This window comes from Didymella exigua, assembly GCF_010094145.1.
Source record: "Didymella exigua CBS 183.55 unplaced genomic scaffold M421scaffold_8, whole genome shotgun sequence".
Classification (NCBI taxonomy): domain Eukaryota; kingdom Fungi; phylum Ascomycota; class Dothideomycetes; order Pleosporales; family Didymellaceae; genus Didymella; species Didymella exigua.
Genome location: NW_022984782.1, coordinates 625,478 through 652,730, shown reverse-complemented (window position 1 = coordinate 652,730; position 27,253 = coordinate 625,478). Strand labels below are relative to the sequence as shown.

Sequence of the window (27,253 nt, the reverse complement as noted above, 5' to 3'; positions counted from 1 at the left end):
ACGTCTCAGGGCATGTATATATGGTCGCCTCCTAGCTAGCAAGCAACTCAGCGCAGTTTTCCATCGATATACAGCGGCTACGTTTGCCGCAACAGTTATGAGCCCAGAAGCCTTCAGTTAATCGCTGCGTTCACCCATTTATCTACAACCTGTACGACTGGAAGTAGATCGTATTGTCAAGATAGCTAACTGCTATTTGACACGAAACCTAATCTAAAGCGTCACACAGAGCAGACACTGCAGAGCGTCATGAGTACGTATGAGCAGGACCAGCTAGTGACAAAGACAACAGTTATACTCAGCAAGCCTGATGACTGGGAGAGATGGCTGTTTGTCAGAAAGGACACAGCAGACAGAGACGGCCTGTGGCCGTACATTGACCCAGGGCTATCAGCAGAGGAGCTGAGGGAGCTACAAGACGAGAAGCCACAGGAGAAGCCTTGGTGGAGGTTCAAGAAGACACAGGTATCTAAGGAAGAGCAGGAAGATATTGATATTGAGGATCTATCTGCTGAAGAGATATCTGTATACAACATGTGGACTAGGAAGTACGAGCGTGACAAGGCAAGATGGCTGCAGAAAGAGAAGGCCTTGAGGAGCTTCAACTCTAAGATTGCTAGGACAATCAACGTCAAGCATCTAGATCTTATTGTTGACTGCTCAAGCCCGTACAGTTAATTGACAACGCTGAAGAAGCACCTCTGTCCATCAGTAGGTGAGCAAAACCACCAGCTACGCAGCCGCTACAGAGCTGTCTGTACGAGGCCAAGGAAAGCGAATCTGGACACGTGGCTTGATGAGTGGGTGACAATCACCAGACTCCTAAGAGAAGCTAAGATGCCAGAAGTTGATGGCAATTAATCGCAGGAGGACTTCATACTGTCAATTAGGGGACTTGACGACAGCTGGGCAGCTACGCAGCTGCAGGAGCTTGTTAAGAAGGACCACCAAGGAGAGCAGTACACGTCAACTACTGATCTTGTGGCTGAATTTCAGTCCTACTATCAGCGCACACGTCTAATTGCCTCATCTATTGGCACATTTGCGACGTTGGATGTAGCAGAGAGCTTAGACGGCCTAATAACCCTAAGAGTGTTGCAGCCAAAATAGAGGCAAAATGTACATACATTTGCACCCCTGAATTGGCTGGTAAAATAGGCATGATATCTGCTGCAACAAAGAGGATCTGCACAACGCGTAATTTGCCTCTGCAGAGATAGTCACATGTTTAAAGACTGTCTTTACGTCAACTACAGTCTAAGGCAGCTAAACTAGCAGCCAGACAAGGCAATTAAAAAAGAGTTTAATCAGCTGCGTAAGGCTGATAGCACTGTAGCTAGAGTGCTCAAACGCACAGAAGCTCAGCTAAGGAAGCAGAACAAGCTGTCAGGGGGCGTTAAGAAACAGTCAGTAATCAGTATGGATAACAGCCAGCCAATTCAAAGCACAACACACTGCAACGCAATGCTGCAGGCTACAGCTGTAGCTAACCAAGCTCAGCCGCCACTGCTCACTAGGTGGATACTAGATCCAGGTTCGAACTGTCATGTCACAAACACTAGAGGATTGAACTGGACTACTATCAAGAAGGGAGAGCCTGCAGACTACTTCTACGCAGGAGGAGTGCTAGCCCAGATAGAAGAATGGGGCGAAGTAGTGCTCAGCGTAAAGACGCTAACAGGACAGAGCCAGATGAAGCTGACGTACGTGGCTTATATCCCTGGCTTCTTCACAAGCGTTGTAGGACTGTCGCGTAGCAGGCCTCTAGGAGTTCACTTCGACTCTGGCCGTGACTGCCTGTATCAGGGCGAGCAGTCAAACGTAATATGTCTGCTGCAGTATCAGGATGGGCACTGGCTAATTGATGACGAGAAGGAGCAGGCGCCGCCGCCAGCTCTGCTGTCAGTATATTCAACGCGCTATACAGTCCCTAAGCTATCAAGTAACAATAGGAAGCCACTATCAGTTAGTTAAGAGGAGGCTCACAGACTATTTGGCCACATCAGTCAAAAAGCAGTTGCTCAGCTTAACAGCCAGGTAGATGACATTAAGGTCATTAAACAGCCTAAGGCGCCTCAGTGGAAAGAGTGTAGGACGTGTGTACAGTTAAAGCTACATAAGCTTGTGAGCAGAAGACCACCACAGGAGCCAGCTGAGTGTCCATTCTACAGACTAGGTGTCGACCTTGTACAGCTGCGTGAAAGGACAGAGCGTTGCTACAACAGAGACCTATGGATGTTCCATGCAGTTGACCAGTACAGTTGCTGGCACGAGGCCTGCTGCCTGCCAGACAAGTCCTCAGCAACGCTCAAGCGTACAGCTTAAAGGTTGCTAGCGAAGATCAAGCGTCAGTACCACGCTGATGTGTCAGTTGTGAGGCTTGACAACAACTAAGGATACAGTGAGATGCTACAGATGTTTATAGAACTTGGCATTGTAGTAGAGCCCTGAGCTGAGTATACTGAGGAACAGAATGGGCTGACAGAACGAGCTGGCAGCACCATAGTCATGAGGGGGCGAGCTATCAGGATAGGCGGAGACCTGCCTATGGAGCTTTCCAACAAGTGCTGCATAACAGCTGTATACCTGCTCAATCAAACACCTACAGAAGCACTAGCTTAGAAGACTCCTTATAAGGTTGTACACGAACCCAAGCTAACAGTAGCTTATTTAGCAGCTATTAGTGCTCGAGCGTACGCGTTAAATACTAAACTGATGCGCAGTAAGAAGCTAGCATCAAGAGCGCTCATAGGCCAGCTCGTAGGCTATGACTCAACGAATATCTATCAGGTATGGATGCCTACACTGCAGCGAGTTATACAAACACGAGACGTGGTGTTCCTACCACCTAAGGATAGGACTAAGGAAGCCTACCCCAGCTGTCAGAGACTGCGGGAGATAGTGGTTACTCTTAATATTCCTGAGGCTAAGGACGATGAGCAAGAGACTAATGAGGCTCTGCGCAACGCTGATGACGTAGAGCACAGACAGTCAGAAGCAGAACAAGCTCAGGAACAGCTCCTCGGTGAGGCTGCGGGACAGCAGCAGCTGGACAAGGAAAGCACAGCAAGGTGGCTACTGACGCTAGAGAGCACGCCTGAGCTGAACGAACAGTCAGAGAGCAGTCAGGAGAACAAGCTGCCACGAGGCTGGCAAGCTTTAGCACCTGAAGCAGATGCTCCTGATCGCCAATCAAATAACGCACCAAGGCAGGAAGAAATCAGTAGCCAGATTGACGCATCAAATGTTCTGACGTCACGAAGACAGCAATGTACGCTAGGTGCATACTACACAGCATTTGCTGTAGCTGTCAACTCATTAGAGCCTAAGGAACTGCTCGGCGAAGAGCCAAGCACACGATTACAGAGGGACAAACTCCCACCACCTCCACAACGCTGGAGAAAGACCTAGACAAGCATCCATTTGGACACGAGTTCAGGGATGCAGCACGTGCAGAATTCGCTAGCTGTACAGATAAAGGCTGCTTTGCAGCTACAGCAGCTACGGCAGCTACAACAGCTACAGCAACCAACGCACAGATACTCCCTCTGAAGTGGGTGTTCTCATACAAGTTTGACAAAGACAGCTACCTGTACAAGTACAAGGCAAGGCTAGTCGTTAGAGGAGACCCCCAGGATAACTAGGGAGACACGTATGCAGCGACACTAGCAGCAAGGGTGTTCCGCCTGCTAATAGCAATAACTGCTACGTTTGGCCTGCAAGCATATCAGTATGATGTGCTAAATGCCTTCCTGAACGCACCTCTTAAACAGCTAGTCTACGTACGTACACCAGAGCTGTTTGTGGGCCAGATAGGAGAGCTACTTGGGCTCAAACGAGCCTTGTATGGCCTCAAGGATGCGCCACTACTCTAGTACAGGCATCTTAGAGACACGCTGACAAGACTAGGCCTCAGGCCAGTGCAGGACGTGCCCTGTCTGTTCACCAGTAACCAGCTGATTGTATTCTTCTATGTGGATAATACCGTCGTCCTTGTGCACCCACAATACCTTAGCTATCACAGCCAGTTTGAGAGAAAGCTTCAAGAAGCATATAGCGCGAGGTGCCTAGGAGAACTTAAGTGGTTCCTGGGCGTACGCATAGTAAGAGACTAGACAGCAGGAACTATTTAGCTAGTCCAGGCCTTGTTTATTAACAAGGTGTTAACCAGATTTGGCTTGGCTTAGACATCAGGGAGATACCCAGCAGTACTGTTAACTGACAGCTATCTGCTGCCTAGCGTTGAGGAGGCAAGCATTGAACGTACGCAGCTGTACCAGCAGCTAGTGGGTTCACTAGCCTACATCTCTACCTTTACAAGGCCTGACGTGTCGCGAGCACACTCAGTCCTAGCAAGGTATCTGCAGAACCCTGGACAGAAGCACTTAGCAGCAGCTAAGCACGTCTGGAGATATCTGATTAGTACTAAGTACCTAGCTATTAGAGCGTGCAATAGAGCAAAGAACAACACCACTTACATTAGCTAAATTAACGATCTATCACCATTCTACGGAGCATCTGATGCAGCGTTTGCTGACAATGAAGAGTTAAGGCAGAGCTTATATAGATATCTATTCAAGATGTACAGCATGTGTGTTGATTAGAAGGCTACACGTCAACGCTCAGTCACAAAGTCAACTACAGAGGAAGAGCTTATAGCTCTTTCAGTAGCTGGAGGAGAGATAGAGTGGTGGAACAGAGTGTTTAATCACGTCAAGTTCAAGCTAGATGTGAAGCCTGTTATCTACTGTGATAATCAGCAGACAGTAGATATAGTAATAAAGCAGGAGGACAAGCTACATACAAAGCTGCGCCACGTTGACTCACATCAGATGTGGCTAAGGCAAGAAGTACAGCAACAGCGTCTACATGTAGCCTGGTGTCTAACTGCAGACATGCCAGCAGACAGACTTACAAAGACTCTAGTACAACAGAGGCACTACAAGTTTGTTAAACAGCTAGGCCTAGAAAGCGTAGAGCGCTACGTTATATAATGCTCGCAGGACGCTTATATTCCAGACCTAGCGGGTCTCACAGAATAGTACTAATAGTACAACGTTCAGCTTTGTTGTTCACAGCAGCTGGGGGGGGGGTGTTGCGGTGCAAGTCAGTCTGACAGGCCTCGATCGTCACCTCCGTTGACTACCTTGGACTAGCACGTCTCAGGGCATGTATATATGGTCGCCTCCTAGCTAGCAAGCAACTCAGCGCAGTTTTCCATCGATATACAGCGGCTACGTTTGCCGCAACAGATTTGAGGTATCGATAACGTTGATAGTCGCGGGTGCCAACCTGTGTATGGAGCATTCGATCTTGCTGAGAGCGAGAAGCTCGAAGCTCCAAGGATTACGATATCAGTATGCATCCTCGACCTGACCTCTTGCCTTAGGAGTATGACAGAACGCAATAGCATCGGCGTTGACGCAGCGAATCGTCAAAGAATCGACGCGCTTTCGAAAGGCGCTACACCAAACGACGAACTACTCGAATGCCACACGCAATGCATTAGAGGCTGGTGGCCACGTCTTCTTCGCCATCTTCACTTCAAATGGAGAGGCACTAGCCAGCGACGTGTATGCGGATACTAGATGGAACCCCGAGAGTGGGTTCTGGCTGTAATCCAGAAGGACGTACAAGATTACCGGTAGAGAGAATCAAGGCGAGAGGGCAGAACAAGTTGAGATCACAAAGGTGAGAGCGGCGTGTTTGCTGTAGATGAAAAGAGCGCATTGCGCTAGCCGCTTTCGACGAGCTTCTCGTTTGTTTACTTCACCAGTGACAATCGCCCAATCCAGCACGTGATAAGAATCGCCTGCTGACAAGACAATATGATTGTAAACAGTTCAAAGTAAGCTCGCGTAGTGTTGAATTGACTAAGTCAGCCTGTTTCTCTCCTCAGAGAGACACTGCTGGACAGCGAGTCAACCAAGTTCGCAACTCACTGCAATTTAACTAAAGCTCTTTGAACTGCGAAACAGGCCCAAAGCACAAAGCTTCCTGAAGCAGCATCCTCGTCCGCGATTGCATTACAACGTCCTCCTTTTGTGAGCCTCGCCTCCACTGCAACGACGATGCACTGTCTGCAGACGTAATTCTGAGTGCATGGTCCCAATACCCGTCGCATGTTCGCACGAGGCAAGCTGCCTTAGGCAGTTGACATAACCCCTCGTAGCTACTTTGCCATAGCTGCTCAGGCTCCACCGCAGCATGCACCGGCAAAAAGTGATGTTGACACGTGGGATTGAGGAGAAGGAAACACAGGACTTAAAGTCGAGGAAGCGGCGAGGAAGGAAGCGCACATGTTTCGCTGATGGAAGCAAAGAGCAAAGAGGAAATCTGGCCATGAAGAGGGTGAAATGATGAGGGAACTAAAGTCGCGACCTGGCAGGCTCACATACGCCGTGCTGGACTTCATGATAGGTATCGCAAAACCTCAGCTAGTCGCAGAAGCACAGCTTGCGTAAACCCAGTCTTTCCCATGTTTCAGACTGTAGCGAGAAAGGACTATCACGTGTCGAGTGTCGTTTGTGAGTTGACGGAGGACGGACGTCTCAAGGACGGCCGTCTCAGGGACGGTGGCTGGGCCCAGGAGGGAGAAAGAATGTGCTAAGAAAAAACACTATGCCCAGGTCGGCCACTGACCCAATAGGATCGATCTCTCCATTATTTCGCTTGTTCAATCGGATTCGAGCGGCGTGAAACACAAAGGCAATGTAAACGTAGCTACATCGTTCCTGAAGGTTATGCAGCTCGCCGAGGTACGGCTGGCCTAGGAACTCGCGCTACGGTACCGGTAGACCTCGGTACGACTCGCAGTTCCTGCTCGCCTCGTCCGAGGATCTCTACGCGCTCTCTCGCGCAGCCGATTGACCAACATCACACTTTTCCCCAGCATCTGTACACATCCCATGTCCTATCTCTTACACGGCAGTACTTCGCACACAGGCATGGGCTGGGTTGATAAGGTCCCGCGGGCTGGGAATCTCTACATCGGCGGGCTGTATGCGCTCTACCAGACCGACTTGATCGATGCAGCCGGTATCACGCACGTGCTGTCGGTAATCGACTACGACCCTTTGCTGCAGGATAAATTTTCTCATCTCAAGCACTTTCATATCCGAGCGGACGATCATCCCAACGAAAACTTACTTCAGTATCTGCCTGAAGCGGTGGAGTACATCGATCGAGCGCTCAACGAGGTTCCGAAGATCGAGAACAGGAAGGACATATCCACGAACGGCAAAGATGAGAACTCAGGAGGCGTTTTCGTGCATTGCGCCATGGGGAAATCTCGATCAGCTACACTGGTAGTAGCGTATCTGATGTGGAAGTATCACCTCAGCGCGGGGTCGGCACTTGCCCAACTCTGCGAAGGCAGACCTGTATGTGACCCGAACCCTGGATTTAAAGAGCAACTTTTGGTCTGGGATACAATGTGTAGAAGCAAGTCGGAAGGAAAAAGCAAAATGATATACAAAGAATGGGAAAAGACGAGGTTCAAGGGCGAATATTGGGAGTGGGATAAACGAGCAGAACAGCTGAAATCTAGGCTGTGATCAACCGTTCAGTTCCCATTCGTTGCGGCTGTCTCTGCCGCTCTTGCTATCCAATAACAACATCGATGCCTCGTCAAGCCTTCCAGAGTCGGCACTGATGCGGTGAAAAATGCCATCGATTTCCAATGAAGCATGGTTCCATGTGTTCGGAACAGGCGGAAGGCGTTTCAACTCTTTACCAGATCCAGAGATTAATGTCGGGCCCAACTCCGCAAACTCTATTTACGCTGCCAACGCGTCCGGTTTCCGAGCTTTTCCTTGAGCTGTGCTTAAAGCTTATCGGAGTTGTAGGAACGACGTATCCGTTCATCAAATATGCTCCGATCCATGCTCTGAACTCTCACTTCGTTCGACCGACGAACCATGGCGGACGGCTCCGGTATCTACCAATATATCATTGCATAAAGCTCAGCGACCGAGTTCTAGTTGTGTCAGTTCTCATGCACGAAGAAGTCATTTTCCTCACTCAGCATAGTGGTCGACCAGACATTCGATATGCAAGATCGAGCCGTGAACTGAGCGCCTAATTATCTACCGGTACCTGGATATAACAATCGAATGACTACTGCTTCCGTCGGAGTCTTCGAGCTCTTCACGCGTATTTCACAATCAATAACATACATATAGCATGGCACCAGCACGGGACAGCGAGTTCCTGCCAGAAGTGTGGGGTCTATACTCCCTGGGCACCATTTGGATCCTCTTGCGATTCGCCATCCGCCTTCGCACTGACGGTATTAGCGGCCTACGACTAGACGACGCTCTTGCCGTTATTGCACTGATGGCCTGGACGTACACGTGCACTATCATTCAGATCACATATTACACAGGAACAAACACAGACTTTACAGCAACGGAGATCGAGAAGTTCGATCAGATGAAGTACGATCAAGTGGTTTACGGCAGTAAACTCTTCCTAGGGTCTTGGTATGCCTAGTAGGTATGGACCCTCGGAAGTTGGGTACAGAGCTAATAAGTTCCAGCCTTGTCCTGATTTTCACGCTTAAGGGCATCGTGTTGCTATTATATCGACGCATCTTTTACGAACCTTGGCAGAAGTGGGTCTTGATGACCACGACAGGTCTTTCTGTCCTTGGGTTTACGGCCCTGACCCTGGGCTTCACCCTCAGGTGCTTACCATACCACCAAAGATGGCAGCTTGTGCCACGACCACCAATAAAGTGCACAGCCTCGCCCAAGATCCTCATCGCTACGAGCTGTGTCAATGCAGTGACAGATGTCTTCGTGGGTCGTCTTAATCTGACAAATAGCTTTGACTCCACTGACGACAAACAGCTCCTCAGCGTCCCCGTCTCACTGCTCTGGAACCTAAACAAGCCCCTGAGAACGTAAGCCACACTTGAGTTGACACCATCATTCTACCTTAGCTGATGGACGCAGTCGCCTTGCTGTCTTTATACTTCTAGCTTCCGGGGTGTTTGTTCTCGCAGCGTGGTACGTGAAACTTCTACGACGCGCCGAGGATGTGTCTAACAAACAGTTCAAGCATCATTCGTGTATCGCTCACAGTTGTGCCAAACATTTTTGTTCTGAACATCGCACGCTGGGGCGTTCGCGAGTTTTGCATCGCTATAGTGGCAGTCAATTCCGCAGCTTTACGGCCAAGTAAGTCGTCACCAAAGCACCAGATCATACTTTGTTTCAAACTTGCTGACGGTTTGCAGTGTTTTGCAAATCGTTCTGGACAAACACAAAGTCCATGCAACAAGTCCGGCAAACACGCAACAACTATATGTTTGCCTCGGCACAGCGTGCACGTCATCGTCTTAGCGGTAGACGGTTTGGCAACCAGATTCTTAACTCGACATCCAATAGAACTTCCACGATTGATGTCTACATCCAACGCGAACTTGGCGATGCAGAGATCGTTTTCGACGATCCGGACAATCAGATGACCAGCGTTTCGCCGGCTCGCAGTACTCTAGAGGTCACTCAGGGCGACATCGATCTGGAGAAAAGCGGTGCATTCTCAACAGAAATGCCCAGGAAAGACAGTGCGTTTCCGAGCCTCCCAGATGCATATGTAGATGCAAATGATGAAGGTAAAAGTGTTAGTGCTGAGGATAAGGGGCCTTCGCAAAGCAGGCAATAGATACGAGATGCTATGTAACATGCACTTTCCGTCACCACCGGTCTTGATCTGCGAAGCAGGTGTACTTTTCATTCTTGTAGAGGGTGCATGCAGGAGTCAAAATGGTGCAGATAAGGAATATTTATACCCTCTCATTTTCGTTAAGCTAATATATCCTGAGAAGTCGATTCAGAGTGTGACTCACGTTTCAATGAGCGACATGTTGTCTTGTGGATGTAACGGCGGTCGAATATAGAGTAACACGGTTCAAGTATCGCCTGGCCGGCTCTTGCATCCTCCACCCCAGTTAACAATCCTTCTTACACCAACCCAACGCCCCATATTTCATCACTATCGTGAAAGCATCGAATGTGCATGCAATTTGTCTCCCAAAGTTATAGCAGTTTCGATTTGGCGAATCATTATGTATGCGTAATCTTTCAAATACGCCTTCATCCGCCCTGGCCCAAGCAAGTATTCTAGATCTGATCCCGATGCCGCAAGTCCTGAGCCAAACGCGCAGCATCACCAAGGATTGTTCCATAGTAGCCGACGACCTGACCCTGTCCAAACATCTCTTTGAGTTTTTGGAAAGGGTGAAAAATATCCATGTGCTTAACAATCAGTGATACATCTACTGGACTCTGGAAGGGGTCTGAGCCTCGCGGATTCAACAGTGACCGTCCAACCAGATCAAGTGATAAGGTAGGAGAGCAATTCCTGGGTTCGCCTCGAGTTGCCAAGCTTATGATACGTCCTCCGACTTCTACTAGTTGAAGAAGACTTTCGAAGGTCGCTGCCTGTGGAACCCTAAGCATGAGCTGACCGCGATTACCAACATCATACGACACATGTAAGTCATACTGGTAGTAGTGTCCGTTGCGGTGTGAGCAAAATTCGAGTGAAAGTACAGATCCGTCGACCTTTAAACGAAAAGCACAGAGACTACGCTAGCAGCGTAGACAAACCCGGGGCCTCAGATGATTTTGTGCACTCTGTAAGAATAGGTTGAGCTTCTGCAGGTGAAGCCTTCGACGCCCAGCGAATTGAGACTCGAGATCCGCTTGCACAGTGAAGGATACGGAGGACCGAAGGTGTACTTGAGCAACCGCGCCATATTCAGAGAGCTGCAGAAGGCCCTCAATCTATATGAAATCATTGGCCTCAGGTCGATTCGCAGATCTTGTACTAGTCTTCGCTGCGTGCAAATCGGGTGCAGCCACTCGGTCGTCTTAGTCAAGATATAGTAGAGAAAGTCGTCGTGCCTGCCAAAAACGCGATTCGTAAATGGAATCAGGATCCATTCACAGGTCGCCATAAATGTGAATTTGGAATACAGAAACTCCATAGCCTCGTTGTTGATTTGCTGACAACTTAAGAGGAGAGCAAACGCGCCAGGTAGGTGAAGTCGCAGGGCGCTGACATCATTACCGCAGACTTCAAAGTCGTCGGTAGAGTTCACATCCATCAGTAGATTTTTTGGCTCACCAATCCGAAAGAGTGCGCCGTATATATTATTCCGCAGTTCTGCTGACAGAGCCAGGGGCCGAGAGGGTTGCAAAGAGTCGTGCTTGGCGTGCGCACCTGATAGTTTTGACATCGTGGGGACGGCGGTAAGCTATTTGTTTTTTCATCGTTACCAGATACCGATGGATGCGGGATTTCAAAGTTTATTTGATGATGATCTAGAGTAAAGAAGAGAGAGTGCTGGTGAAGTGGTGTGGTCATTCCGGATTTTTCGCACTCCCAGGAGCGAGCGTCGCACAGCAGCCTCAACACCTCTCCAAGGATTTATTTTTCCATCGAGGCGGAAGGCTCCGAGAATCGCGAGCATGTCGAGGAGGCCTGTCGTTAGATCAGGACCTGAAAACACGTGCATCGCAGTCTTGCCGAAATTGGTGAGGTGCCTCCCCCGATGGTCACCCATCCCATAACGCGGCGCCGTGCTACACGAATCCCTCTTCGGAACACGAAAGTATTCACGTCGCTTAGTTTCCGCTGGACCTGCGCCTGAGTCAGCTTCCTGTTTCGGCAAAGGGTAGAGTGAGATGCACATGCAGCGCGGCGCGAGTAAGCTCATCAATGCTCTTGACATTACTTTATTACATCTTGCGTAGCTACTTTAATCATCGTATCTGAAAGCGTAGTACGGGGTGTGTGCACGACGACACGATCACTGGTGAATAACACCCTCTTGGATGAGCTCCTCGTCCAGACCAGCATAGTACCTGATCCAGTTAAAAATGCTCTTGTGCCACAGCAAGCTGTTGTCTCTCTTCGTGACCCAGTGGCCCTCATCGGGGAAATGCAAGAAGCGACTCGGCACACCCAGACTCTGCAAGATGTTGAACGTCTGCAGACCTTCGGATATTAGCACACGGTAGTCGAGGTCGTTGTGGATGATGAATTCAGGCGTGCTGAAGTTGCTCGAGTGGATGATAGGATCCCACTTCTCGTAGTTGGCGCGATCGTTCCAGATCGTGCCGTTGTTGTCGCGCTGGATGAACCACAGCTCATCAGTCGAGTAGCTGGCAACTTGGTTGACCTTGCCGTCGTGGCAGACGAGGGCCTTGAATTCGCGGCCCAGAGCGTGGCCCTGGATCCAGTTGGTCATGTAGCAGCCGAAGGATGCACCGCCGGCGATGGCACGGTCGGTGTCGATGTATGAGATGTTGGCTTTAATGTGGTCGAAAACGGTGACGAGGTCGTTGTATGGACTTCCGCCCCAGTTTGCTTGGATCTTGTCGGTGAAGGCTTGACTGTATGAGGGCGAGCCGGTAAACTGGGTTGCGACGACGACGAAGCCTTGGTCTGCCCAAAGACGCAGATTCCAACGCACACTCCAGTTATCACCCTGGGTGGATTGAGGTCCACCGTGTATGATGAACATCAAAGGGTACTTCTCCTCGGGGTTGAAGTCAGTGGGGTAGAAAACGAAGGACTGGACCTGGTCGCCATCTTCGTTCTCTACCCAGAAATTGGAGGTCGAGTTGGGCAATAGACCAGTAAGCTCGGGATCAACTTTGTTAGCTGTGAAAATGACATTCTTGTCTTGGCCAGGGTACTGCTTGTAAAAGATACGGCTTGTCCACGAGGCAGCAGCTGAGACGAATGCGGAGCCGTCTGGGTGGATGTCGAAGTCGGACAGCACAGTGTCAGGTCCGGTGAAGTTCACAGGCTTGAAGTCAGCAGGGGCGTCGTGAGGAACGAGCCAGAGACGGTTTGAGGCATGGAGCTCAGAGACAACCCAGAGATCGGCATCGTCGGGGCTCCACTTGAGGCCTGAGGGGGATGAATCCCAGTTCTCAGCAACTGCATGCACCTGGGAGTTCAAGCCATTGATACCTGCAACATAGAGCTTGACACGGTCAGACTCGTAGTCGATGCCGTCTTGCTGACCATACGCCAGTTTTTTGCTGTCATGACTCCATGTGGGGAAGGTAGAAGCACCCTGAGCGGTCTCAGGGGCGGTCGTGCCAGGTCCGTTAATGGGGACTGCCACCTCGGAGCCATCGTGAGGAACCACGTAGATATAACTTGCTGTGTAGTTGGCCTTTGGCAGATCTGGAGACTTGCTGCGGAAGGCCACCTTGCTGCCGTCAGGAGAAATCTCGTAGTCACCAGGATCGCTCGAAGATCCTTGAACCGGGCTCTCCGGCTTGGTTATGGTAGAGTTGATGCCGTTCAGCAGGTTGGTGACCTTTCCATTGAAGGAGTAGCTACCATTGCCCTTAGCAAGGCTGCCACTGAACACAGCATATCGCTGCTCGGTGATGTAGTAGTTCCAGTGGCGAACGAAGTTTGCATCGTACAGCTGTCCTGCGGACTTAGGCTTGGAGGCAAGCTCAGGGTTATAGGCAGACCCGTTGTTCCAGTAGGCGAGCGTGTTGGCGACCCAGTTAATGGAGCCATCAGTGGTCTTCGCAGCCTTCAGACCAGAGAATGGTGCGCCTAGAGATGCTACCAATGTGCTGCGATCTGTCAATACTAGCTTGTGGAGTCTGTGAGTTTTTCCGCTTACGGGTTGAACTCGGCGCTTAGATCGGCTGTATAGAGAGCTACGCCTCCAGGAATTGCCTCGTTACTGGAATTCAGGTACAGAATGCTATCTTCCGTCTCGCCAATCCAGACAACCTCGGAAACCTCAGATCCGAAAGGTGCCTTCGTAGTGTTGCCGCTCTCGACATCAAGGAAGTACCATTCGGTCGTAGCCTTGGCTGTCGTCCAATTGTAGCTGGTCGCTGAGAAAAGGGCTCGGTCCTGGAAGGTTAGTGTGTAACTTCCTTTGCGGTCAAGTGAGAACGTACACCCATGGGACTCAGACTTCCTGTGCTTCTGCGAGGCGCAGCAAGCATACCCCTGGTGCCAGTCAGTACGATGCTGCACTCCGTATCTACAATACTTACTCGATGGTCAAAGCTTGTGCAGAGCCAATGAGCAGGCCAGCGGCCAGGACAGCGGACCGCATCGCCATATTTTGTCAATTCCTCAAGCTGTGAAGTTTGGAGGAATGTGGGACGATCGTAAAGACTTCAGTCGGAAACCCTGGCCTTTTTCAACATCTCCTAGCCTTCCGGATTCCAGCATCAGCATCGCAGCGGAAATCTTGACAATCGTTGCCAAGAGGCCCTTGAGTACAACACCTGCCTAACACTGGCAGAGACTAACCTTTTTAGCTCTTGCCAAGAAAGGCTTTTGCGGGCTTGTCCACCTTGCGTGGAACCCCCGGCTCAAGTCGACGTTGTGCTTGTGCCGCTGAGGCGTATCTCTCGTCGATACGAGCGGGGCTTTGGTCGAAAGTCACTTCGTTGTGCCGGTACCTGCCATAAGTGGTGAGGGTCGCCGCAGAGGAACGCGATATGGCACGGATCGGCACCCTGCAAAACGACGAGACAAGAGACGCATGCGAGTCGTGCTTGATGATGACCCTCATGTTGGGCAAGCTGCGGGGAGAACCGTCTGCCGGGTTGAAGGTTCTGGAAATTGCGGAGCTGCAAGGCTCCGCAATAGGCGATGTGATTTGCTGGTGTGACTGCTGCAAAGCTCTAAGAACTCGACGACATCCACATATACTGGCTCAATTGGTCGAGGATCCCGAGCTAATGTCGAATTCCATTTCTGATCATGGATGACTGCAAAGTCATTGTCACGTGATGGGTGTAGAGCTGATGGTACCGGCAGCGATACTGTGGCATGAGCTGGGAAATTTATGCTCCATGTCGAATGATCAATAATGGTCAGATGACAATAGCGATTGATCGCCTGCTGCCATGTTGTGCTCCGTCGTCAGCCGCTGCGGACCTGTTGGGCAGCAGATGTCTGCTCGACTCATCGAGAGGTTCGTTTAAGATGAGTTCAGCAGCACGAACTCCGAATGAATCGCTTGCAGGAGCTGTCTCGGATGGGTGTCGACAGCGACGAGCGGGCATAGGTGAAACAAAGTCGCGTTGATCGTGTTGCCCTACGAGATGAAACAGACTGGTGAGCTGGAGTGGGTCTCTCCCTGATCTACCCATTGTGGCTGTGCTGCACCAACAACGCGGGATCCATCACGCAGCACCACTCAACACGATAATGCACGCGGACCCGGTGCCATTCGCCGACGAGAGTTGCATGATGGTGTTGTCAGAGAGATGTGTCGACTCCTATGGACGAGCAGATCCTTCCTTCTGTGCAGTACAACGGCAGCGTGGGGGAAGGCGCACGCAGGTGGCGTTCAGAACGGGCAGGCGCCCGAAGTCCTGAAATAGCAGCGCAGTGACGATCCACTCAGGACGCCCTGTACCAGCCCGGTCGCGCTGTCTGATGGGCCAGCAACGGCTGGCAGGCTCTCCAAAAGTAGGCAGAAGTGTAAAGACTTCCATGTCGACAGGGGAGCTCTCTAGCGCGGACTATGACGACGGCAGCGTTGCCCACGCTGCTGTTTAGCTGTGCGGCTGCTTCTGAGGTCTGCTCATCATCCCCACACACGTTCGCGTGCGCAGATCTTTTTCCACACGCCGCCTCCTTTGCGGCCACCCATTAATGATTGCTTTGTCCTGGGGCTTTCAGGTGATACGGCTGCAGTGCGCACTGGCGCTGCTCTATACGAGGCCAACCGTCCGTCCAAGCTAGTGTCTTGACCGTGTTGCGCTACAATTCTTCGCCTCCAAATCCCCGCTGCGTCTGCCTTAGGAGACTACACGGGCACCTGCTCTTTCTCACCCCATACACTCGCTATAGGGCTGCTGTCACTGCGGCTGCAATCGTCCAGACCGACCTTCGACGTGCGCCCGTCGCGCTGCCAGCACCTCGTCATCTCTCCACCGCCTCCGTGTTTTAGCCAGAGCAGGCCATCCCCGTTCCACGTGCGGCCAGCGCTGACGCTACCTGCGAAAGCTCTATTGCTACCTGCGCCCCCCAGCATCGATCAGAGTCCTGATCGGCATTCCCACGTTCGCGATCCGACGTCATACGAGCACCTCGGCGCACCACGACACCGCGAGCGAAGGTCAGCCAATTGCAGCGCTCATTGCACGCCGCACCGTTATTATTAAGAGACAGCGCGGGCTTTGAACATGAAGGGGACCTGCAGACGATAATGGCAGTGACTACACAGCGCAAGGCCGCACCAATGAATCCCGGCGGCAGACAACACGAGATACCCTCTCACGAGCACACACATCCACCACCACGCCCTCGGCGGCGACAGCATCCGACCATGTCCACGCTGCGCGCCTTGCCGACCGTCCTCTTCTTCCTCGTCCTCGCCTCGTTCCTCCCACACGCGAAGGCCGTGTACATCAACTTCGAGAACTGCCTGACGCCGCTTACCCTCGACGGGAACGTACCGTATCTCAAATTCACGCCCATGTATGTATGGGCAGCGTTCGACACCCACAACCCCACACACAACTTGAACGTCACGATCTATGGGAATGTATCAGGCCAGTCTAATAGGGGTACATTACCTCCTTCCACAGACACAGACGCCTGGAATGACCCCAACAGCACTAGTACACTGTTTGGAAAAATCGAAGATGTCGACAAGGCTTCCAACCTCTACACGACACTGTTCTCAGACTTCAGGACGCTCACTTACTCGTCGTGGACTCCAAAGGGTGTACAGTTCTGCGCGAACACTTTCAATAACTCGGTGTCAGACTGTCCTATAGGACCAGCTTTCAACGCCAATGCCAGCGATCCAGAGACTCTGCCAGGCTTCACCATAGCGCACGACTTCCACAGCACCTATGCTTTCTCCACATGGGCCTCTGAGTTGCGCATCGTGTCAGGCAGTGTGCAGGCATACACCCTCGGTTGTGTATCTGCGAACATCACTCCGGATTTGGGCAAGCGGCTTTCAGATGCGTTCTGCTACTTTCCGATGGCTGTGCTTATACTTGTGGGCGTTGCGACTGTCTTTGCAGCCACCTGCAGTCCGTGGGGAACGTCAAACATCTTCCATTGGACTAGCAATTACGGTCGTGACGAGGACCTTCTGCGTCTTGTCACCCCAGGCTTCGGTGATTGTCTGCAGTACATTCAGTTCGTCGTCTTGGCAGGCAGTCTTAGCCTGAACTATCCTGGCTTTTTCCAACCGGTAATTAGCCAGGCTAGCTGGTCTGTTCTCCTGTTCAATGAGAGCTTTGTGAGCAAGGGCAATGGTTCGCAAAGCCTCAACGACGGTATCTACATTGTCAACGGCACCTACGGACTGACTCGACTTGGACAATATGTAGGTATGACTAGAGAGCGAGACATGTGGGCTTGCATGGCCATCTTTCTCCTCGTCCTTATTGCCATTGTCATCGTAATTACACAGCTTGGCTTCGTCGGACGATGGCTGATGCGAATGATTGCCAACAACAACGACGGCGACCTCACCGGCAAGAACTGGTCATTCACTGCCGGTCATGTTGTTCGCATCGTGTTCAACTACTTTATGCTTCCAATCATTGCACTTTCGTTATTCCAGATGGTTACAGCACCGCGATCGTCCGGATCTGTTGTTGGCGCCGCCGTGGTGCTTCTCATTGGCGTCATGGGAATTGCGTTCTGGATCTTCTGGCTGATTTTTACGACACGGCCGCGCGCTCATCTTTTCGACGATCTACCAACTGTGTTGACATATGGACCTCTGTACAACACATACTCGGATGACGCCGCACCATTTGCCTTCATTCCTGTATTGCTAACCATCATACGTGGCATTGCCATTGGGGCCATTCAGCCCTCTGGCATTGCCCAACTTATCATGCTCGCTATCTGCGAGGTAATTCTAATCCTAACGCTTCACGCTTTCCGGCCCTTCCAGTCGAACACATCAATGAACGCCTACCATACTTTCTTCTCGGTTGTTCGGCTTACTTGCGTTCTCCTTTCGGTCGCCTTCGTACCTTCTCTCGGTGTTGCCGAGTCCTCGAAAGGCTGGATCGGATACGCGATTCTACTTCTGCACGCCATTGTGCTGGTATTTGGCTTCTTTCTCAATTCCCTGCAGACGATTGTTGAGGTCATCGCACGATTATCGGGCGCCGGCGCGGATACCAGAGGTGGCCTTAGCAAGGTCTTTGGCAAACGCCAGCTCTCGAAACGAGTGAATCACCGGCCGCAACGCAGCAGCCTGAACTCAAATGCAGCGATGCTTGCTGCTGATGAGAGTAAGAACACGCAGCTTATGAACAGTCGGTCGCGTAGTATGTCTGCCAGCTCCGGCGTGTTACTGAACCAGCCGTACGACCTAGACGAGCGCCGTCGAAGCGGAGGGTTTGACTTCAGCGAAGGCAACAGTCCTGGCACGCCGGGAGTCAATGCAATGCCATTCAACTTCCTCGGCGGTGGATCCGGGCAGAGCTCCCGAAGACCGACAATGGGCCCAGCATTGGACGCAGCAGATCCTTACTACAGACCACCCCGCGTACGTACGAACACTATGGACTCGGTCGGCCCTGGCACACGTGGTCGAGGACCACAGCCACCAGGGAGCGCAGACATTGTCGATGGGCCGCCGTACTCAGATCAGATGGACATTGAAGCTGCTAACGACGTCGGCGAGGGTCCTTCACGAGCGTCGCCAGCATACTTGCGCATGAACCGCGAGAACGACTCGGATCCGAATCTCGAACGTCGCAACAACACCGACTACTCGGTACGAGAGTCTGATTTCTACTATGGTCTACGAGGACCCGCTCTGTCATCACAGCCCAGCCGAAAGTTGAAGACGGGACCTGCTGATCCGATGAGTCCGGTATCATCTGCTACAGGGTGGTTCAAGAGTCTGAACTTGATGGGCGGCGGTCGCAAGAAGGAGAAGAGCAAGGGTTTCGAGGTGGTGAGGAGTACCAGAATGCCACCGCAGATGATGGCGGTAGCAGAACAAGAAGAGCATGATGGCGAGGCATCGCCACGACGGGTGCAAGAACCCTACCGCGATGATCCTGATTCGCCGGAATCCAAGAAGAGCCAAAAGAGTGGACCACGAAGCGTAGCGCCGGCTGGAGTGCTTGCGGGTGAGAGCAGAAGATCGCGGTCAAGCGACAGCGAGTCTGACTTTAGCAACGAAGACTCTTCCGCATACGACCCGTCAAACAGAGTATCTGCGATTCCGCCTATGCTAGGGCCCATCGAGACGGGCGGCGGTATCGAGCTTCCCAGTAGAGCTGGGTCGCGCATATCTCGCAGGTCGACGCGCGGACCAGGGCGTGTTGGTGCACCATCGATACCGAGAAGGAGCTCCAGACGAACAGCATCGACGGAAGCTGCGATTCTCGAAAACCAGTCCCGGTTGTCAACGATAATGGACGGGAGCCCCGCTATGCCGCAGAGCAACCATCATCTTCAACCCATGGGTGGGGCATTGCCGTACCGATTGCCATTTGGGTCCTCGGAGCCTTCACCTGAGCGATCACCAGGTCACTCGGCAGCATCGAGTGTGTGGCGACAGTCGCTCGCACCACCACCGTCCCTAGGCGGTCACGGAACAGTGAGCACTGGGTACGTGCAGGGCCACAGGACGCAAGACAGCTTCCACAGCGATGGCTATGACGGTGCCGACATCGAAGCCAGGGCCGAGATCGTCGACCGAAGTCTAAGCGGCAGCACACACATGAGCGGACGGAGCCGAAGGTCGAGGCAGCTCTGAGTCCGAGTGTTATAGTATATTTTGTAATGATGACGGCTATACATTCGCATTTCGCAGCAAAAGCAAAGGGGTCTTGGCGTTGAGGTAGCATTGGGTCGGGGCTGCAGAGCACGGCGCAGGTGGAGGTACTTGGTAGATAGTGGGATTGAAGAGGTTTTTGTCAAGTCTTGTAGATTGGGGAAGCCTGCCATGGCAGGCATAGCTAGTAATACCAGCATTGCAAAGGCACTTCCCCCTTGGTTGTGTGGTGCGTACCGCTGCATTTGCCGAGGAATTACCGGATTGCGGCGTCTCCAAGCATCGACGGGTGGCCCGTAGACTGCGGCTCCTTATCTTAGCGTGCTGATAGATGACACCCACCTCGGCGCCTCACCGCAACGCACGCCCGCGACTTGGCTGTACTTCGTAATCAGGTGCAGACTCGCAGGTTGCTTGACTGTGCACACACAGAAGTCAGATACCTAGCCACAGGAGATTCCGCCAGGCTGCATGACTAAACAAGACCCTTGCACGCAGAGAAGGTGTGGCGGCATGTCGCCCTGAGACGTGGATCACCACCACCACCACCACGGCGAGCAGCAGCACAACGCCGGCCTCCAGCACGCTTCACCACGGCGAGCCGCAGTGTAACGACGGCCCGCCCGCCAAGCATGAGTCCTTGCAGCGACGACGGCACCCACGACGACATGGACAGCCCGGATGTGCACCGCCATCTGCGCGGCGACGGCTACGGGGGAGAGACGTGGGTCGACTTCCTGCGCGAAGGAGGCACATCCAGCTCCAACATGGACCCTCAGGCTGCGTCGCCATCGTCGCCGTCGTCGTCGGTCCCGCCGTTCGCTCTTCCCTCGCGGCCGCCCCCGCGCACCGACACGCCGTCCTCAGCCAGCAGCACCTCGGCGGACCGCAAGCGACGTCTCACCACGGCCGAGTCGCCCGTCCGAAGAGGCTCCGGTATGCGCCCACACAGCGCCTCGCGCGCGGGCTCCAGCGCCGACCCCATCGTGCTCGACTCGTCACCCGCCCCGCCGCTGCGCGAACGACGTCTGCCGCCCCCGCCCGAACGACGTCTGCCGCCCCCGCCCGAACGACGCCTGCCGCCCCCGCCCTCGCAGACACCCCGCTCCCTGCGCCGCGAGAGCGACCTGGTAATCCCGCCGTGGCAGCCTGACGCCGACGTGGCCGCCTGTCCGGTGTGCAGCAGGCACTTCACCTTCTTGTTTAGAAAGCACCACTGCCGGAAGTGCGGCCGCGTCGTGTGCTCGCAGTGCTCGCCGCACCGCATCACCATCCCGCGCCAGTTCATCGTCCACCCGCCCACCGACGGCCTCAACAGCATCATCGACCTCACCGCCGCCGACGACGACGCGAGCCTCCTGTCCAGCTTCGGCCCCTTGCGCAACCCAGCGTTGGGCGGCGGCGAGGAAGTCCGCGTCTGCAACCCGTGTGTCCCGGACCCCAACTACAGCCTGCCGCCGCAGTACCCGTTGCAGACCGGCCGTGCAGCTCCCACTCCCCCCACCAGGCCAGACTACAACCCTGCCGCCGTGCCGCCCTACCAACGCTCGCACCGCTCCGCCTCCAGCGTGCATGTGGTCCCGCACGCCACTGATCGACGCCAGTCGCAGTCGCAGTCGCAGTCGCAGTCGCAGTCGCAGTCCTCGCGTGCTTCGAACAGCAATCGGCGTGTTAGCTACCACGATGCTGCACTCAACGAGGACCGTTGGCCGGCACCTCTGCCAAACCTGGGCCACGTGTACTCTGGCCAGCACAGCCAGAGCTCAACATTACGTCCACTCGCAGCTCCTTCTTATATCCCGCAACCGCTCCAGCATCGTTCTGCCTCGGGTTCGAGTTCCGCAAGAGCAGGCGACATGTTCCCACGCCAGTTCTTCATACCCTCACAACTCCCGCCCGCCCAGCTGCTGAACCCTCGTCCTCGACGTCAGATCGCGGAAGAGGACGAATGTCCTATCTGCGGAGGCGAGCTGCCAGAGAAGGGTCCGAATGGAGATGACTCGGCACGATCCCAGCACATCGAGGAATGTATTGCGCTCCACTCCTCATCGCCGGCGCCGAACGCTGCTGCACGACCGCAGGCGCAGACATCCGCCAGCCTGCCCATGACTCGCACCCGTGGCATGAGCAGTGCAGCGGCTGGCGAAGGGTCGTCTCACCGCCACAGTCACGCGGCTCGCGGCATGTTCCCTTACATCGCTTCAGAGAAGGACTGCGTGGACGAAGATGGTAACGACGCCGAATGCGTCATCTGCTTCGAGGAGTTCCAAGCCGGCGACGAGATGGCCAGGCTGGTGTGCTGGTGCAAGTTCCACGAGGTATGTAGACTACGCTGATGATCTTTTGATAAAGTGCTAACGAAATCCAGAAATGCATCAAGCAGTGGTGGAGGATGAAAGGCCGCGGCGCATGCCCAACCCACCAATTGCACGAGGAGTAGTGCTTCTATTGCGAGGCGATGGCGAATAGGTGTATGCCCGTGGACTAGCCGCGCAACGTGCGCGCGCTGGCTGATTGAGGGCCTCCAGCGTGCTGCTCAGCGATACCGTGGTACCGTGGGGCTGACCAGAGCTCTATCTTCTATTCCGAAGACAGGAAGGATCGCCCCAGCCTGTTCCTTACAGCCGCCAGAGTGCGACACTGGACGCTGCAGCTAGATGTCACTGAGCAGGAATTTCCGCATCAAGCATCTCCCGAGACCCAAGCAGGCGCTTGCGGAATATGCACTTCGGCACCACGAGGACGTCTGCGGATCGTTGCGTGGCTGAGCGAGTGTGGAGGGGCGTGTGGCTGCTGGAGGTACTGAGGAGTGAGGAGTGAGGAGTGAGGAGTGAGGAGTGAGGAGTGAGGAGTGAGGAGTGAGGAGTGACAAGTGGATGATTGAGCGATACGCGGCACCAGTGCAATGGGTGGAATAACGTTCGACGACGTGGAAATGTGTGGCGTGAACAAGAGAGTATTTTACATTGTGCGCTATCAATATGCTGATAAGCTGATATATTTATTATCCAGACGGTGCAATGAATGCGCCATCTGCTACTACGGACCCTTTTGCAGCACTCTGTCGTGCATCCCCCCCCCGTCTCTGCTGCGCTTACTTCCTCCTGCTCTGCTGCATGGCTAGGATCTGCACCATCCTGACGAAGATGTTGATGAAGTCCAGCTCGAGGTGGATGGACTCGTTGACCGGATCCTTGGGCCTGAGACCCTGCTCTGCCTGGCGCGCATGGTGCAGGATCTTCTGCACGTCGTACAGTGTGAAACCGCCGAAAACCGCGAGGCCGCCGTACAGCCAGATGTTCTCGCTCCACATCAGTGTGCGCGCGGCCGTGGCGGGAATCACCATGGGCGCCAGACCGGACAGCGCGACGATGGCGACGCCCGCCAGCAGCGGGCCGCCCAGGTACATGTACTTGTCAGTCTTGGCCGTGGCGCCGACGAATGCGAGCGAGCCCATCAGACCGGCGGTGTAGAGACCGGCGCGAGCGAGGATAGCGGGGTGCATGAAGAAGAGCGGTGCGAGGAGCGCGGCTTGAGTGACGTTGAAGGCGGTCCACAGTGCGTACTTCTGAGCGTAGCTGCAGCTGTTAGTGCTTGACCTTTGACTTGCACACAGTCGTACCTACTTCTGAGGGTTGGTAGCCATGGTGCCGTACATGGTTCCAATGCTAGCAGCGAGACCAACGCCCATGACCAGCCACGGGTTGGCGGCCATGAGTCTGAACGACCAGCCATTCATGTGCATGGCGCGCGCGGCGATGCCAATGATTCCGATACCCAGGCCAGTGTGCAGGAATGTGTCGTTGAGGTAGGCGCGCTCGAAAGGCGGCATGCCGCCATCCTCGCGTGTCTCGCGGTTGAAGATCAGGTTGATGCCTAGCAGGGTTGCGCCGAAGATGCCAGCGCCGTAGAGAAGGCGCTGTCGCGCATCGCCCTGCGCGAGCGGGTTGCTGATGGCCTGCTGCTGGTACGAGCGACGGAATGCGGACTGGAACTTGGAGACATTGGTGGCGGTGGTGAGTGTGGGTGCTTTCGACTTGAACAAGTGCGGGTGCTGCTTCAGTGGCGTGTTGTGGAGGGCGCGCACTGAGAGCTGCGATGTCCTTGTCACGGACTGCTTGATGGTTGCTGGGATGGCGAAGGGCCGCCGTAAGAGGAACGCCATGGTTGTGGATGTGCTGTGGGATGGAGGGCACTCTGAGGCGGAGGTTCGAGGGTATTTGATGACGTCCCGGATCGTGGAAGGCGCCAGAAATTGCCCAAGCTCCTTAACGCCGAGGGCGAGAGCGGACGAATTGTCTGCGCCGTGAATCTCAGCACATCTCGTGCCATGACTGTGACTCGATATCTGTTTATAAGTTTGAGATGCGATGCATTCTTTTTGTTGATATTGAGTCTCATAGACGAAAGTGGCAACTGTCGCCAGAACCGCTCATTGCCTTCCATGTCGCAGACGGAGCTGGACATGGGACTGCACAGACTGCATCCTCTAGAAGGTCTTGCAGGCTGTAGAAATACCGATGGCTACCTTTGGTGACCTCCACACCTATGTATAGGCTTCCATGCAATCTATTTTGTCCTATGGGCAGTTGTTTGCTTGGCTAACCTTCAGCAAAGGACTCGCAACCACAGACGAAGGCAACAAAATTGCAAGACACTCCGATCATTTTGAGTATACCAATGACAATGACAGCCATGTGAGGATGTGATCAGTGAACAGAAGTGAGAAACGGTCGACTCGTGATCCGGGTGACGGGGTGCAGACGCGTGGCCTCGATTCCATGGGGCTGCTACGATGGACGTGTTAACAGCTCTCGCAGCCCATTCGAGAGGCAGATATCCATCATCGTGCAACCGACCGGGCGCCATGACGAAGACACACGGGCAATGCCCAGGGTAGTGAATATTCTGCATGCTAGAAGGCTTCTTCAGTCATTCTAGAAGAACACCACTGGTAGTACGCTTGTGGCAGCCGACAACAGCAGACATGCAGGGATCGTCACATGGATTCGCATGCGGACGGTGACTGACGACATTGTGGGGCAGGAATGTGCTGCAGCAGCGTTGTTGTGGCATCTGTTGTGGAATGCGGACGCAAACAATTGCGACCAAGGGTCCAGCGGTGTCAGGGTCCCGACGACGTACGACTCAACATCAACAACGGTCAGGTCAATGCAAACGGTCAGAGCGTTCAAGACGTAGATCACAACATGATGCGACGAGGGCCAGAACGTTGGATCATATGCAGTGCAGATGGCATTGACTATCTACACAACCCAGCCAGCATGGGTCGAAAATAAAGGACAAGAAGCGGTGTATACCCTAATAAATACCAGGAGTATCTTAGAAAGGAAAGCAAACGGAACGCAGCATCATGACATTATTGACATCCCAATTAGCTCTAATGCAATTTTTGAAAGCACAAAACCTGAAGGGGCCAGTAACTTAGAGCATGAGCGCGGCAAGGGCGGCAGCACCGACAAGGCTGAGACCAGCCTTGATGGAGCCGGCAGCACCGGTAGACTCGGGGAGAGTGGCTGAGCTGGTGCCGTTGCCGGCGCCGGTGGCAGAGGGGCGCAGAGAGCTGGGAACGGTCATCGAGCCGGTGGGCATGATGGTGGAGTTGTGGGCAGGAGCACCGGTGCCGGCGACGTAGGCGCTGGAGGTGGCGACGGTCTTGACGGTGGTGGGGTATGGAGCAACGGGGGACGACTTTACGACCGACGACGAAGCAACGGGGTAGCCAGCAGGGCTGGACTTGACGGGGTAGCCGGCAGGGCTGGAAGAGGCAACGGGGTAGCCAGCAGGGCTGGAAGAGGCAACGGGGTGGCCAGCGGGGGTGGAGCTAGCGACGGGAGCAGCAGAGCTGGAGGAGGAGACAACGACGGCGCAGTCGGCCTTGGAGATACCGAACTGGGTGGAGTACTGGTACTGGCCGTTGACGTCGTCGATCAGCTGGAGTCCGTAGTGGGTGGTGTCTGCCTCGAGGGTGGAGGCAGGGGTCCAGACGAAGGAGCCGGAGTTGTTGATACCCTCAACAAGAGTCTGGATGGGGACAACGTTGGTGGAAGGTCCACGGAGGAGGAGCAGAGACACCGTGTTGGTGGTGGTCGGCTGCCAAGTGATGGTGAAGGCCTTGCAAGCAGGGACAACCTGAGTAGTCAGTCACTGTCGTACATGTTGTATTCGCTGTGCTCGATGCTTACCTCGTTCAGAGGACGAGTGATGGGGTTGCCAGAAGGCTCGCCAACAGGGGCATGGAGCTGCGCAGCGGCAATGCTGGCGAAGATAGCAACGACGGAGGCCTTGGTGAACATGTTGTCGGTATTATTTGATTAACGTGCGTAAAGCGACGATTAAGGTAGTGAGTGTACTGGTTGTTTGAGGTTGAAAGAGTGACGGTGTGCTTTAAAGAGCGGCAAGGAACAGATTCCTCAAGGTCGGAGTTGGCGATAGAGACGAAAGCGAAACAGATGCTGCCGGGCGCAGCCTTGGTTATATTGAGTGCTCACCGGATTTCGCAGGGGTGACGCTTGTGGTAAGGCGCGGCTTGGTATGAGCTAATTTGTTATATATGGGGGTGTTCCTGGCTAATGCTGGCGCGCGTCCGCTCTTGTTCATCACGTTAAGCTCAAAACAGACGTTAGCTTAAGGGGTTGCTGGCTGAATCTGCGACTATGATTGGCGTCGCTCTCGTCCATAAAGCCATCTCGGCTGGAGCTATTCTTGGTGAAATTGCGCGAAGGAGGCCTGAATTCTCGAACGCCGCCGCTGAAAGAACAAAGTGGCAGCGCATGATGGTTGCGTTGTCATGCTGGCAGCAGCTGGGAAGAATTGTGCGCTGAAGGCCTCCGTGCTGCGCTCCAGATGCCCGTGAATTGCAAGGATATTCGTAGTCGCCAAATTACGATGTAACAGGATACGACAGTTCTCCGGATTCGCGTCACGGTGAGACGCGATGCCGTGTTCAAGCCTTACAACCCGACGTGGGCGCAGGGTCAGTGGTGATGCTTCCAGGCAGCCAGGCGTCGCACGAAAAGAGGATTCATTGCGCTGCTCACCGCGAATTCCACCCGCGAATGCCTCCAGGGTTCCGCATCCTCCAGATTCTAGACGTTCGCGGCACGATGCTTGCCACCGTTGGTTATGATTGTGAGCCCAACGCGTGCTTGTCGGCCCGTATCAGCAGATAAATGAACAGTTCCAAGGTTCTAAAATGCGCCTGCCCGTTGCCTAGCCGCAGCAAAGCCATTGGCCGCATCTCATTATTGCAAGTCACCGTTCTTGGTGTCACAAGAATGTCATCGCATTCATCACAAATCACAAGGTATCTCGGACGACACAATATTGACTTATTTCATCGCACACATGACTGCGTGCGCCGCCGCGTGTGCAACCGATAAACGTCCGGCCTTATTTAACAAGGTCCCAACACGTGACAACCTGCACAATTTTCTCAAGTCT

At 53.6% G+C, this 27,253-nt stretch overlaps 10 protein-coding genes across 10 annotated transcripts; 6 read left to right on the top strand and 4 right to left on the bottom strand.

Moving 5' to 3' along the window:
* Positions 1-97: 97 nt before the first annotated feature.
* M421DRAFT_3522 (uncharacterized protein) lies at positions 98-678 on the top strand (the record flags this gene model as incomplete). Its single annotated transcript, XM_033589580.1, has 2 exons — positions 98-116; positions 230-678. The coding sequence occupies 2 exons, from the start codon at positions 98-100 to the stop codon at positions 676-678; spliced, it is 468 nt and encodes a 155-aa protein (XP_033450708.1).
* A 786-nt stretch (positions 679-1,464) lies between these two features.
* M421DRAFT_3521 (uncharacterized protein) lies at positions 1,465-3,411 on the top strand (the record flags this gene model as incomplete). Its single annotated transcript, XM_033589579.1, has 2 exons — positions 1,465-1,901; positions 2,724-3,411. The coding sequence occupies 2 exons, from the start codon at positions 1,465-1,467 to the stop codon at positions 3,409-3,411; spliced, it is 1,125 nt and encodes a 374-aa protein (XP_033450707.1).
* A 3,425-nt stretch (positions 3,412-6,836) lies between these two features.
* M421DRAFT_418777 (phosphatases II) lies at positions 6,837-7,798 on the top strand. The gene has a single exon (XM_033591896.1). The coding sequence runs from the start codon at positions 6,909-6,911 to the stop codon at positions 7,554-7,556; it is 648 nt and encodes a 215-aa protein (XP_033450706.1). The 5' UTR covers positions 6,837-6,908; the 3' UTR covers positions 7,557-7,798.
* Positions 7,799-7,874: 76 nt separating this feature from the next.
* On the top strand, positions 7,875-9,836 carry M421DRAFT_418776 (uncharacterized protein). Its single transcript, XM_033591895.1, has 6 exons — positions 7,875-8,492; positions 8,540-8,801; positions 8,853-8,905; positions 8,958-9,011; positions 9,064-9,182; positions 9,242-9,836. The coding sequence occupies exons 1-6, from the start codon at positions 8,185-8,187 to the stop codon at positions 9,667-9,669; spliced, it is 1,224 nt and encodes a 407-aa protein (XP_033450705.1). The 5' UTR covers positions 7,875-8,184; the 3' UTR covers positions 9,670-9,836.
* Positions 9,837-10,499: 663 nt separating this feature from the next.
* Positions 10,500-11,664, bottom strand: M421DRAFT_374813 (uncharacterized protein). The gene has a single exon (XM_033589783.1). The coding sequence runs from the start codon at positions 11,246-11,248 to the stop codon at positions 10,625-10,627; it is 624 nt and encodes a 207-aa protein (XP_033450704.1). The 5' UTR covers positions 11,249-11,664; the 3' UTR covers positions 10,500-10,624.
* A 157-nt stretch (positions 11,665-11,821) lies between these two features.
* On the bottom strand, positions 11,822-14,122 carry M421DRAFT_3519 (alpha/beta-hydrolase; the record flags this gene model as incomplete). Its single annotated transcript, XM_033589577.1, has 4 exons — positions 11,822-13,619; positions 13,670-13,908; positions 13,956-14,007; positions 14,055-14,122. The coding sequence occupies 4 exons, from the start codon at positions 14,120-14,122 to the stop codon at positions 11,822-11,824; spliced, it is 2,157 nt and encodes a 718-aa protein (XP_033450703.1).
* Positions 14,123-16,348: 2,226 nt separating this feature from the next.
* On the top strand, positions 16,349-19,771 carry M421DRAFT_3518 (uncharacterized protein; the record flags this gene model as incomplete). The annotated part of the gene is made up of 1 exon (XM_033589576.1): positions 16,349-19,771. One exon carries the CDS (start codon positions 16,349-16,351, stop codon positions 19,769-19,771), a length of 3,423 nt encoding a protein of 1,140 aa, XP_033450702.1.
* A 686-nt stretch (positions 19,772-20,457) lies between these two features.
* Positions 20,458-22,229, top strand: M421DRAFT_99770 (uncharacterized protein; the record flags this gene model as incomplete). Its single annotated transcript, XM_033598801.1, has 2 exons — positions 20,458-22,107; positions 22,158-22,229. 2 exons carry the CDS (start codon positions 20,458-20,460, stop codon positions 22,227-22,229), a joined length of 1,722 nt encoding a protein of 573 aa, XP_033450701.1.
* Positions 22,230-22,883: 654 nt separating this feature from the next.
* Positions 22,884-23,954, bottom strand: M421DRAFT_58461 (uncharacterized protein; the record flags this gene model as incomplete). Its single annotated transcript, XM_033595604.1, has 2 exons — positions 22,884-23,367; positions 23,416-23,954. The coding sequence occupies 2 exons, from the start codon at positions 23,952-23,954 to the stop codon at positions 22,884-22,886; spliced, it is 1,023 nt and encodes a 340-aa protein (XP_033450700.1).
* A 795-nt stretch (positions 23,955-24,749) lies between these two features.
* Positions 24,750-26,402, bottom strand: M421DRAFT_418770 (uncharacterized protein). The gene is made up of 2 exons (XM_033591894.1): positions 25,996-26,402; positions 24,750-25,942 (listed from the first exon to the last, which is right to left on the bottom strand). The coding sequence occupies exons 1-2, from the start codon at positions 26,104-26,106 to the stop codon at positions 25,235-25,237; spliced, it is 819 nt and encodes a 272-aa protein (XP_033450699.1). The 5' UTR covers positions 26,107-26,402; the 3' UTR covers positions 24,750-25,234.
* Positions 26,403-27,253: the final 851 nt, after the last annotated feature.

Bases quoted from the DNA above. Each gene is read 5' to 3' on its own strand.
- M421DRAFT_418776 (XM_033591895.1), top strand. From the start codon at position 8,185: ATGGCACCAGCACGGGACAGCGAGTTCCTGCCAGAAGTGTGGGGTCTA. The intron at 8,906-8,957 runs GTAAGCCACACT...TGATGGACGCAG, and splicing joins CTAAACAAGCCCCTGAGAAC to TCGCCTTGCTGTCTTTATAC. The intron at 9,012-9,063 runs GTACGTGAAACT...AAACAGTTCAAG, and splicing joins GTGTTTGTTCTCGCAGCGTG to CATCATTCGTGTATCGCTCA.
- M421DRAFT_374813 (XM_033589783.1), bottom strand. From the start codon at position 11,248: ATGTCAAAACTATCAGGTGCGCACGCCAAGCACGACTCTTTGCAACCC.
- M421DRAFT_418777 (XM_033591896.1), top strand. From the start codon at position 6,909: ATGTCCTATCTCTTACACGGCAGTACTTCGCACACAGGCATGGGCTGG.
- M421DRAFT_418770 (XM_033591894.1), bottom strand. From the start codon at position 26,106: ATGTTCACCAAGGCCTCCGTCGTTGCTATCTTCGCCAGCATTGCCGCT. The intron at 25,943-25,995 runs GTAAGCATCGAG...CTGACTACTCAG, and splicing joins TCACTCGTCCTCTGAACGAG to GTTGTCCCTGCTTGCAAGGC.